At 37.7% G+C, this 12,141-nt stretch overlaps 1 protein-coding gene across 1 annotated transcript in view; it reads left to right on the top strand.

Moving 5' to 3' along the window:
- The window catches only part of RAPGEF5 (Rap guanine nucleotide exchange factor 5), a 241,341-nt gene that overhangs the window by 84,492 nt on the left and 144,708 nt on the right, over positions 1-12,141 (top strand). The window contains exon 7 of the mRNA XM_003252640.4: positions 5,991-6,039. Within this exon, the coding sequence (XP_003252688.2) occupies positions 5,991-6,039 (49 nt within the window). The remainder of the gene's footprint in view (positions 1-5,990; positions 6,040-12,141) is intronic.

Here is a 12,141-nt window from a genome sequence, read left to right as displayed (position 1 = left end):
ACTATCTGTTAAATAAACTATTTGGTGGAGAACAGTAGTTTCTTGGCTGGGCATGGTGGCTCATGCCTGCAATCCCAGCACTTTGGGAGGCAGAGGTGGGCAGATCACTTGAGGTCAGGGGTTCAAGATCAGCCTGGACAACATGGTGAAACCCCATCTGTACAAAAACATACAAACAAATTAGCTGGGCATGGTGGCAGGCGCCTGTAGTCCCAGCTACTCAGGAGGCTGAGGTGGGAGGATTGCTTGACCCCAGAAGGCAGAGGTTGCAGTGAGCTGAGATCGTACCACTGCACTCCAGCCTGGGCAACAGAGCGAAACCTTGTCTCAAAAAAAATAAGAAAATAAAAAATAAAAGTACAATTATTAAGAAGCATATTTATTTTTTCTAGAATTCCTAAAGTCAATACTAGCTTAACATTATATAATGGCTTAAAAGTTGTATTTTTTTGGGAATAAAACATGGAAGAATATTAGATTATGTTTCTTCTTACATTTAGTTTAGGAAATTGAGAAAAATGGGCTCTGTATTTTAAAAACATTTCTATCATGGCATCAAAATTTAAATGTTTCTAAGATTAATAGATTTGCTAAAAGTCTTTAGGGAAGTTGTGAATTGGCAATTCTATTAAAAATTAATTTGTAAGGACAACCCTTTGGTAACTAAGACCTTTGCCAATATTGCTCTGTCCTCTCAAAATGACTTTCCTTGATTTTTTTTTCTTTCCTTTTTTTTTTTTGAGACGGAGTCTTGCTCTGTTGCCCAGGCTGGAGTGCAATGGCGTGATCTTGGCTCACTGCAGCCTCCGCCTCTCGGGTTCAAGTGATTCTCCTGCCTAGGCCTCCCGAGTAGCTGAGATTACAGGTGCACGCACCATAGTCGGCTAATTTTTTTGTATTTTTAGTAGAGACGGAGTTTCCTCATGTTGGTCAGGCTGGTCTCGAACTCCTGACCTCATGATCTGCCCACCTCGACCTCCCAAAGTGCTGGGATTACAGGCATGAGCCACCGCTCCCGGCCCGACTTTCCTTGACTCTCTAATTGAGCTTCATACCTTGCTTTCAAGGGCCTCCTCTTCCAGGAAGCCTGCTCATGTCTTCTCAGTTAACCTCTCCCATGGAGAAACTCTCTGTCACTCAGAGTTTGCTTGAGTCTTAGCTTTGATGCAAAACAGGTCTGGAAGCCTTTGGATTTTAAGACCGAAGGCACTATTAAACTGCCAGAGGAAAAAGAAGACAGAATGCTGGACATAAGACTGGCTCTGATTCTTACCGAATGTCAAGGCTATTTTGTGAACAGCCATGTTGGTTATCCAAGATAGAAAGCCAAAACATTTCAACATGTTTCTGACTCTAGTTTCTGATGGGTAACTAGGGGAGAGGGAAAAATTTGGGATATGTTTTATCAGTCCTTTAATCATCCTCTATTTAGACATTTACAAGGCCAAATATAACTATCAGCTGCAAGTGCTTTGAATTGCATAGTTGTTTTATATTGAGTAAACTATATTTTAAATTAAACTTGAAGGTTCTTAAAAAGCTTCCTTGCAATTTTCTTTGTACTTGAATAAATCTTGTCTGTCGAACTGCTACTATAGTAAGTGAATCTTATTTGATTGAATTATAGCATAATTTTATATCTAAATACAGTTGAAGGCCACGTTCCTTTACAAATGAATTAAATTAGGGGAGTACAAAGTACAGACTAAAAATTTTCAGTTGAAATGAAGGTTGAAATATGGGGCCTTGGAGAAAGTAAGATACTTGTTGAATAGAGCAGTGATTTCTCACCCTGGATGCAATAGAATCACCTAGGAAGCTTGGAAACAACAATGCACACTGATGCCTGGTTCTCTCCCGAGATTCTGATTTAGTTGGGGCCCAAATATCAGTATTTTTTTTAAACCTCTCCAAATGATTCTAATGTGCAGTCAAGTTTGAGAACTGCTGAACTAGATGAAAACTCAAGCTATATAAGAAAGCATTTCCCAGTAAGTAGACAAAAAGTAGTGACCAAATAGCAATTGGAAAAGAAGAAACATGAGAAAAAGATGAGGGAGGGAAACTTTATTGTAAAACTAGTAGAGGTTTACAGTCCCTTATTCACAGTCCTACATTAGAAAAACTGTGAAAAACAAAAGTTCTTCATAACTAACTTGGTGGCAAAATCCAATCAAAACTGAACGTATTTGGTGGCAAAACTCTAGGCTTTTTCTAGTCTTCCTTTATCCCATTTGGTTTGAATAGTAATGCATTTCACGGAAGAAATATTAATGTATCTGACTACAAGTTGCTGCCCCAGACCTCACTGAAGATACCTTTCTGAAATGTGTAAAATTTTGAATTCTGAAATACATCTAGTCCCAGGGGGTTCTGAAAAGGAGTTAAGGATTATAGCAGGGAAGGGTTATGATAGGAAAAGCCAAGCTAATAATTTACTGTTTCTGTCAGATTAAGAACTATGCATTTTTTTCTAATGACCTAGGCAGTGGTTTTGTATCCTCATTGGATAAAAACCATGGCCAGTATCAGAACATGGTTCTACTATATTTTGTACATTTCTCAAGCCTAACCCAACAGTGGCTCTATTTCGGGCATGGTGAGAGGAACTCAGGTTAGCCAACAACACAGTTAAGATTACAGTAGAAAAATCATCATTGTCCTATAAAAGACTCTTCAGCATAACAAATGACTCCAGAATCTACAGATTTGAAACAACGTGTATTTATTATGTTAGTACCGGGTCTGTCTCACAGACCCTGGCGGATGGATGAAATGAGTACTCAGACACAGGTAAGCAGTGTGAGAGCACCTAGGTGACTGCCTGGCTCTAGTGGCCAGAGAGCAGCCCTGAGAAGCTGGAGCTGCTTGCTTTTATTCAGTGCAGGTGCAGTGCCGAAAACCTGGAGCCAACACTACCTGTAGGTAATTAACATTCATTGTTCCCCTTTCAGGGAACGTCAGGTGTACATAGATGATCAAAGGTCAGTTCCTAGTCAACATAAGTAAGCAAGCTTGTTTAAGATAAATTCCCCCACACTCTTTTGTACCTACTCCTTGCCCTCTGCCTCAGTTTTATAGAACAGCTGCCTTCACCTGTTCTCCCCCAGGGCTCTGCAGAACCTTCCGACCTTTCAGAAGGTTTGTGTCCTTCCCCTATAGTTTTTCCCACCAATCTGACTGATCCCCCACATGTTAGGAGTTGAGAAGCACCTTAGCTAGGTAGTTCCTGCTCAGGGTGTCTCAGGAGGTTTTGGTCAGAATGTCAGCCAGAGCCTCAGTTATTTGAAGGCTCAACTGGCACTGGAGTATGACGTTTATTTTGCAGTGCCAACAGGTCCCTTGTTAGCACACAAAGAAAAGTGTAGTCCCTGTTTATGTAATTGCTCAGAGTTTTAGTTTTCAATTCAGTTTCATATAAACCTAACAATTATTTGCAAAGGCCAGCTTTGAATCCTTCTAACATGTTCTGAAGATTTCTGCTGGGAGTAGCTTATGACAGGGGAATGCCTTCTCTGAATTTTCATTGTCCTCCCTCGGGAAGTTTTTTCTCTCCCCTCGGTCCTTCTGTATTTTCTCCTTCTGTCTTTGTATAAATAGGGTTGTCTCTTTAACCACCTCTTGTGGGTTAATGAGTGAGTGTCAACTGCCCAGGATAATGCGAAGAAATGGCAAACAGGTCCCTGCCTCAGTGGAGTTTCCAGCCAAAATATAGGCATTAGTCACACAACTTTAAATGATTAATTGATTGCTAGGTCATTTAAAAAAACAAAAAAGAACTGTGAAGATGCTGTAGCAGCATAAAAGGGATCTTACCCAGTGTGTGCTCTGCTGGATCAGCACTTTCCCCTTTGCATCTTGTAGGAAGACTAACCTATCTTTGGGTTTCTTTTTTTTTTTTTTTGTCAAAACCTTTTTCCCTCCCAGTGCAGAAACACGGAAGGTATCGTACACCCTGCTTTGCATAAAATACTTGTATCCTCCCATGGCAGAGGTTCAGTTGATGTAGTGTAGTACAGTACAGTAATCTCATTTATTTTATTTAAAAAAGCAGCCTAGGTTCTAAGTTGAACTGTGAAGTTCTTCGTGCCTTTCTCACTGCCTGTCTCTCACCCTCACAAGTGCCCCGGAAATGCTCCATTTTTTGCTTGCTCATCTCATTCTTTCCTTTCTTTCTCTGTCAACTCTTTGAAAAGCTGTAGTGTTATACAATGGTGGGAATATAATCTTTTCCTTTTCTGAGCTGTTTCTATTTTGGGCATCATTTTCTAATTGCAAAAGGAAAAACTGAGAATCCCATAAAGGGAATTCAGGTGTGGAAAATTAAGAGGAAGCTGGAGATGACTGGTTTTGATCCTTTGTGAGCAAATTAAGTGATCCACCTCGTGCATGATTTTCCATCTCTGCCTTCTCCCTGTGTGTGTGCCACAGTGGGGTTTTCCCTGGGAGGTCATAGAATCTAGAAACCATTGACAAGACCCTTGTGAATGTTTATAATCTGCCTCTTTGTCCCAACTCCAAATATTTGTGACACTGTGAATGAAGAAAATCCTAAAAAAACTGATAATACTACAATAAACCTTACAAACAACTTAAAATATGTAAAATATGCAGTAATCGATATTTTTACTTTGATGCTTTTTAAATTTATTTGAGTATGCATACCAGTACTCACGAAGGTTTTCTTGTGGTCATTCATCACTTCTGTCTGCCTCAGTACTCTTCCCGCTAAGTTCTTTAACTGTAAACTTTCCAACTGTGAGCATTTTCAGAGCTCAAACTCCTAAGGTTAGAGAGGGACTGATTGTCTTCTCACTGCTGGGTAATTTTCCTGCGAGAATCTTACGGTGTCAAAGAATCAGCTAAATCAAGACTATGCGTTTTTGAATGGCTTTCACGTAGCCCCTCAGGGTAAGTGCAGCAATAAAGGCAGTACGTGGGATAAGCTGCCTTCTGCAGGGGTGATGATGCCCTGGCCGTTGAGAAAGCCAGTCCTAGGTGGAGTCTCAGGATCTAGCATATTGCTACGCTTGCTTTCCAGTAAATGAGTGTAGATTACGTTAATTTGAATAGCAAATCTGCAATTTAACCTTGAGCTCCCTTTAAAGTGTCATTACTGCAATATATTCTGCTGCCTGATACCCCCACCCCCCGAAAAAAAATCCCACCATCACCAGTTCCAAACACCTGAACACACAAACTTCTGAGTTTAAGAGATTGTGTCCTGAAGGGAAGAGAGCTTCCTCATTATGGAATTTTTATTGATACCTTCATGTTATCTTTGAAAGTGACTGTGCTTATCATTTTTGTCACTGTTTCGTGTTCTGCTTTGAAAATGTTTTCACGGAAGGATTTAAGTATTCAAAGTGGGAAGGATGAGAGTGAGATTAAGTGCTAAAAACTTTGGACAAGTAAGTAGGGTTTAAGACATTTAGGATTTTAAAGGTCATCTAGTCTATTCCCATTTCACCTGCCCTATGCATTGATGATGCTTGCTTTTATGTGGCATATTATCCAAAATGGTTGCTGTAAACCTGTCAGACTTGCAGTGAACATTCATTATATTTGAGCAGAGGTCCAATTAAACCAGGAGTACCTATATCAACTTTACTAGAATTTCTGTATATTTCATCTTTATTATGGTATCATGTATATTTTAATAATTCATAATTGTATTATATCTGAATATTATATAGTTTTTTTTAGGTACTTCCCATCATCACAGGGTAAATACCAGTGTTTTACAATGTATACATTCTGGTAACTGTCTAACTTTTAAAAAAGTAATTCAATATGATTCTTCTAAAAGTTTCAATGCAGAGGTTTTTCCATGTACTAAAAACAAGCAAAAATCAAAAAAGTGCTGGCAGCAAACTTAGGTTTAATTGCAACAGCTCTGATTTGGGTTGGATATCTAAGAAAAAAATACTGCTTTTGATGCCTACATTTTTCTTCTTCTAATTTGATTTCCCCCTCTAATATTTTATTAGATGCAGAGAGAGCTAGCAGCTGTTATTGCTTTGAAAGCAAGGAAGTCTGGTAAGTCGTCTTTTATGGGGCTGGAGGAAGATTCTAATTCTTTGGGGGTATTTCACATATCATCTGGTAGTGTGCAGTTGAGTGTATCTCAGGAAGTTGTGGTGTAGAATGCAAAGAATTATACCATTTGTTTTTAAAAATCATTTGTTCTACCATCAGAATAGCACAGGATGTTATATGTAGTTCTTTAAGATAAAATGTCACTGCTTTGCTCTAATCTATTTTTGATTTCAAGAAAAAATGAAATTTAAATTTAAAAATATGTTTGAAGTCCATTGCAATCATATAAGGATCTAAGTACATGACAAAGTAAGCCGATCACCTTGTATTATGTATCTTAATGACAAAGGACAATGGGTACTATAGAGGTGGTCTTTTTTATAAGGCTTTAAAAAAATCTCAAAGTAGTTTCTTCTAAAAATAATTGAATTGCTTAATGAGATTTCAAAGCAGACATTATTCCTAGGATTGCTTGATAGGTCTGATTCCTCATACCTATAGGATATAATCTGTGGAAGTAACATGTGGAAAGGAAAAGGGGGCTTTCAAATACATTTTAAAGGAGAAAAAACATAATCTGCTAGAATCCAATATGAAATGTAGACTCACTGAAATAGAAAAATGCTTGCTTAGATGGGAGGAATGTCAGTAGGAGGCATTCTTTGCTGCACCTCCCTTCGGAGGGAGGAGGTCAATGCTGAATGGAATGAAAATCAGAAGGGAGGTACTTCTTGGATAATGTTAAACTAGAATAAGACATTTCAGGCAGAAAGACTATGACAAAATCAAAGTGATGACCAAACTTGAAGAAATAAAATGGAATGGAAATGTCTCAGGAACACAAACTGTACATTTTATATCTTTCTTTTTCCAGTTAGAAACCCTAAGAATTTGATTTTTTCTCAGTTACTATTTGAACCAAAAGACCTTAGTGTGAATTAGCTTATTACATTCATATGACTTTCTTTGTTGCTTTGGCAGATGTTGAGGACATAGAGACTGGAAGCTATAAAGGTAGTGGGGAGGAGGATGTAAGGAATAGCAATCTTGGGTATTGAACAGAGGGCGGCATGAATAAGGCTCCCCAGTGAACAGCATTATATTTGCAGAGGTGGAGGCCAATGTAGAGAAAGGACATCAATAAAGCTTGCAGGAGGGAAATGCAAATCAAAATCACATTGAGATTTCTCCTCATCCCAGCTAGAATGGCTGTTATCAAAAACACAAAAAATAATAGATGCTGGCAAGAATGTGGAAAAAGGGAAACTCTCATACACTGTTGGTGGGAATGTAAATTAGTACAGCCACTATAGGAAACAGTATGGAGGTTCTTCAAAAATGTAAAAATAGAACTACCATAGGATTCAGCAATCCCATGGAAATCAGTGTATCAAAGAGATATCTGCACTCCCATATTTATTGCAGCACTATTCACAATAGGCAAGATGTGGAATCAACTTAAGTATGTATCAACAGATAAATGGATAAAGAAAATTTGGCACATATACACGATGAAATATTGTTCAGCCATGAAAAAGAATAAAGCCCATCATTTGTAGCATCATAGATAAGCCTGGAGGACATTATGTTAAGTGAAATAAGCTAGGCATAGAAAGACAAATACTGCATGTTTTCACTCATATGTGGCAGCGAGAAAAGTTGATCTCATTGAGATAGAGAGTAGAATGATGGTTGCTAGAGGCTGGCAAGGGTAGGAGGGATGAAGAGTTGGTTAATGGGTACGAAAATACAGTTAGATAGAGGAGTAAATTCTCTACTGTTCAATAGCACAGTATGGTGGCTATAGTTATCAATAATTTATTGTATATTGCAAAATAGCTAGAAAAGAAGATTTGAAATGTTCTCAATACAAATAATATATGTTTGAGGTGATGGATATCCCAACTACCCTGATTGGATTATTACACAATATTTGCATGTATTAAAATATCGTGTACCATACAAATATATACAATTATTATTTATCAAAAAAGTAACTCTAAAAAAAAGATTGTAGGAGGGAGGGCGTAGAAATAAATTGTGCTGGAGCTGATCTTGATTCTTGTCATGATAAAGAGACAAATGTACAGTCCGTACAAGTTGGGATGACAGTGTCTTGAAGGATAGGATTTGATTTTTTTAAATTTCAGAATAAAGTAGAGAAGTGATAAAAAAGTTATAGCACGTCATTGCCAGAGAAAGAGCAAATAAATACAGCTAGGGAGGCTGGAGAAGGGGTGGCTGATTTACATGGAGTGGGATTGGAAAGCCTCTGATTTAGAGATTTTTGAGCCAAGACCTGAAGTTGGTGAGGGAGTGAGTCCTGTGGCTATCCACAGAGTATTTGGGTGGACACATTGTGCCAGATGGGTTTGAGAGACTGCAAGGAGGCAAGTGAATGAGGCTGAGAGAGGTAGCTTTGCAATGTCAGATGAAGAAGTTTCAACTTTCTGCAGGTGGAGGGAGATGAAGATGAGCAAGCAAGACCCGTACATGTTAGATTGTATAATGTCAAAGACTGGTATGAAGTCAATTTTATTATGTTGTGATGTCACTGTATGAGATTAGCATGTCTGTTTTCCTTACTTGATCAGTGGAGTTTGGAATGTGAATACAATTTTGGCAACTGCTCAGGGACAGAGTAAAATGATCTCATACACTTATACTAATGATGGGGACATAAATTCATGGTTTTTCAGGAAAGCAGTTGTTCAGTATATTCCAGTAACTCTGTAATCCAATAGGTTTATATGACTGGAGGTCTGGCTGTAGGACATAATCAGAGATGCATGTGAAGATTAAGATAGAAGAATATCTGTTGCATTTTTTTAACAGAAAGTAGAAACAATCCTTAATTCCTTATGATAAGGAAATAATAAAATTGGTAGATCAGTGCATTGGAATATTAAACAGCTTTTAAAATGATGTTTGGAAGAATTAATATAGTAATTTTTTCAGTGAAAAAAGTTGTATACAGTAGCATGTATTCTCTTTTTCATGATGAAAATAGCTGTATTTTTTCTTGCTATCATAGTAGAGCATGCTCATTGAAAAAAGCTTTTGTAATACATGAATGTATGAAGAAGAAATTTGAAAGTTATGTATCATCTCATCAATATAATCACTAATACTCTTATTTTATTTCCAAACATTTTTTAATTTTTAGTTTTAATTTTAATTCTTTGTATTTTGGCTATTTCCAATTTTTTTTTCTTTTTTCTTTTTCTCTTTTTTTTTGTTTTTTGTTTTTTGTTTTTTTGAGATGGAGTCTCGCTCTGTCGCCCAGAATGGAGTGCAGTGGCGCAATTTCGGCTCACTGCAACCTCCGCCTCCCAGGTTCAAACAATTCTCCTGCTTCAGCCTCCCTAGTGGCTGGGAATACAGGCATGTACCACCACACCCGGCTAATGTTTTTATTTTTAGTAGAGACAGGGTTTCGCCATGTTGGCCAAGTTGGGTTTGAACTCCTGACTTCAGGTGATCCACCCGCCTCTGTCTCCCAAACTACTGGGATTATAGGCGTAAGCCACTGCACCCAGCCACCAAATTTTTAAAATTAATACACAGGTATTATATATTAATATGCTGCTGATTTAATAAAAGGATCATCTTATATATGCTCTTTTGAGATAACTGTAGATTTGCACACAATTGTAATAAATAATACAGACAGATCCAGAGTATCTTTTATGGAAGTTCCCCCAATGATAACATTTTGCAAAACTACAGTACAGTATCACAACCAGAACATTAACATTTTCATCAACACAGCGATCCCTCATGTTGCTCCTTTATAGCTACACTGACTTTCCACTACCTCTTTTCTCTTCTTAATTCCTGGCAATCACTAATCTGTTCTCTATTTCTGTCATTTCAAAAATATTATACAAATAGAATCAGACAGTATGTAACCTATTGAAATGGGCTCTTTTCACATGGCATGATTTTCTGAAGCTTCATTCAGGTTGTTGGATATATCAATAGCTTTTTCCTTGTTTTTGTTTGTTTGTTTGTTTGTTTTGAGACAGGGTCTCACTCTCTCGCCCAGGCTGCAGTGCAGTGGCACGATCTCAGCTCACTACAGCCTTGACCAAGGAAGGCTAAAGCAGTCTTCCCACCTCAGTCTCCTGAGTGGCTGGGACTACAGATGCACACCACTACACCTAGCTAATTTTGTTTATTTTTTTGTATTGCTCAGGCTGAGTGCTTTCTTTTTTATTGCTGAATAGTGTTCCGTGGCATGAATGTACCGTAATGCTTTTAACCATTCACCAGTTGAAGGACATCTGGGTTGTTTCCAGTTCTTTGGCTATTTTGAATGAAGCTACTACAAACATTCCTATTTAGGGTTTTTTGTGTATGTGAGCCTATCTTCATTTCTCTGGAATAAATACTCAGGAGTACAATTGCTGTGTTCTATGTTTATATGTTTAGTTTTTTGAGAAACAGCTAAACTATCTTTCACAGTAGCTGTGCCATTTTTATATTCTCACTAGCCATGTATAAGTGCTCCAGATTCTCTCAGATTCGCTGCATCCTTGCCAGCATTTAGTATCATTATTATTATTATTTTTAATTTTGGCCATTCTGATAGGTGTGTAGTGTGTCGTCGTCGTTTTTATTTGCATTTCCCTGATGGCTAATAATGTTGATCTTCTCAAGTGCTTATTTGCCATCTGAATGTTGTTTTTGGTGAATTGTTTGTTGATGCCTTTTGCCCATTTTTTAATTGAATTGCTTGTTTTTTGTTGTTGAATTTTGAGAGTTCTTTATGTATTCTAGGTAGTAGTCCTTTGTTGATAAGGACTGGTTGGCAAATATTTTCTTCTAGTCTGTAGCTTGTCTTTTTCATCCTCTCAACAGAGTCTTTCACAGATCAAAGGGTTTTAATTTTTATAAAGTCCAATTTATTAATTTTTAATGAGTCTTTTAATGCTTTGGGGTTAAATCAAAGAACTATTTACCTAGCTCTAGAGTCCAAATATTTTCTATGCCTTTTCTTCCCCTAAAAGTTTTAGTTTTGTGTTTTACATTTAAGTCCATGATCACTTTGAGTTAGTTTTGATATAAGGTATGAGACTTAGGTCAAGTTTCTCTTTTTTTTGGCCTCTGAATGTTCAGTCATCTCAGCACCATTTGTTGGAAAGACCATCTTTCCTCCAATTGCTTTTGCACCTGTCAAAAGTCATGTGGGCATATTTGTATGGGAGTATTTCTGAGTTCTTTGTTCTGTTCCACTGAACAGATTCCATTGGTATCCATCAATACTACAATATTGATTACCGTAGCTGTATGTAAAATCCATTTTTATAGGATTAATATTATTGTTATTATTTTTGAGACAGGGTCTCACTCTGTTGCAATGGCGCGATCTTGGCTCACCACAACCTCCGCCTCCCTGGTTCAAGTGATTCTCCTGCCTCAGCCTCCTGAGTAGCTGGGATTGCAGGCATGCAGGTGCCACCATGCCCGGCTAATTTTGTATTTTTAGTAGAGACAGGGTTTCTCCATGTTGGTCAGGCTGGTCCCAAACTCCCAACCTCAGGTGATTTGCCTGCCTCGGCCTCCCAAAGTGCTGAGATTACAGGCGTGAGCCACCGCACCTGGCCTATTTGTCTATTCTTTCAACAATGCCACACTGTCTTGATTGCTGTACCTTTACGTTAAGTATTGAAATTGGGTAGTGTCTGCCTTCCAACTTTGTTCTTCACTTTCAATCTTGTGTTGACTATTTCTCAGTTTTTTCCCTCCCCATAAAAACTTCAGAATCAGTTTATCTGTATCTACATCTATTATTTCTTCTAGTTGGCTCTTTTTTTGTTGTATGAGAATTTTCGATTTTGTGTCCCTCAAAATTGTTTAACTCCAATGAGTTCTAATAGCTTCCTTAAAAATTCTTGGATTTTCCACATGGACAAATTCATCATCTATCAATGATGACTGTTTTGTCTGTGTTTACCAATGCATATAATTCCTTTTTCCCCATATTATAATATTTCATTAGAGCCTTGCAGTATAAGTTTGAATAATATCAATGATAGTTGTCATTCTTATTTTGCCCCTGACTTTAATTAAATATAATGTTTTCTGATTAGAAGAGCA

This window comes from Nomascus leucogenys, chromosome 11 (genome assembly GCF_006542625.1).
Source record: "Nomascus leucogenys isolate Asia chromosome 11, Asia_NLE_v1, whole genome shotgun sequence".
In the NCBI taxonomy this organism is placed as follows: Eukaryota; Metazoa; Chordata; class Mammalia; order Primates; family Hylobatidae; genus Nomascus; species Nomascus leucogenys.
This window is presented reverse-complemented; position numbering and strand designations above follow the sequence as displayed.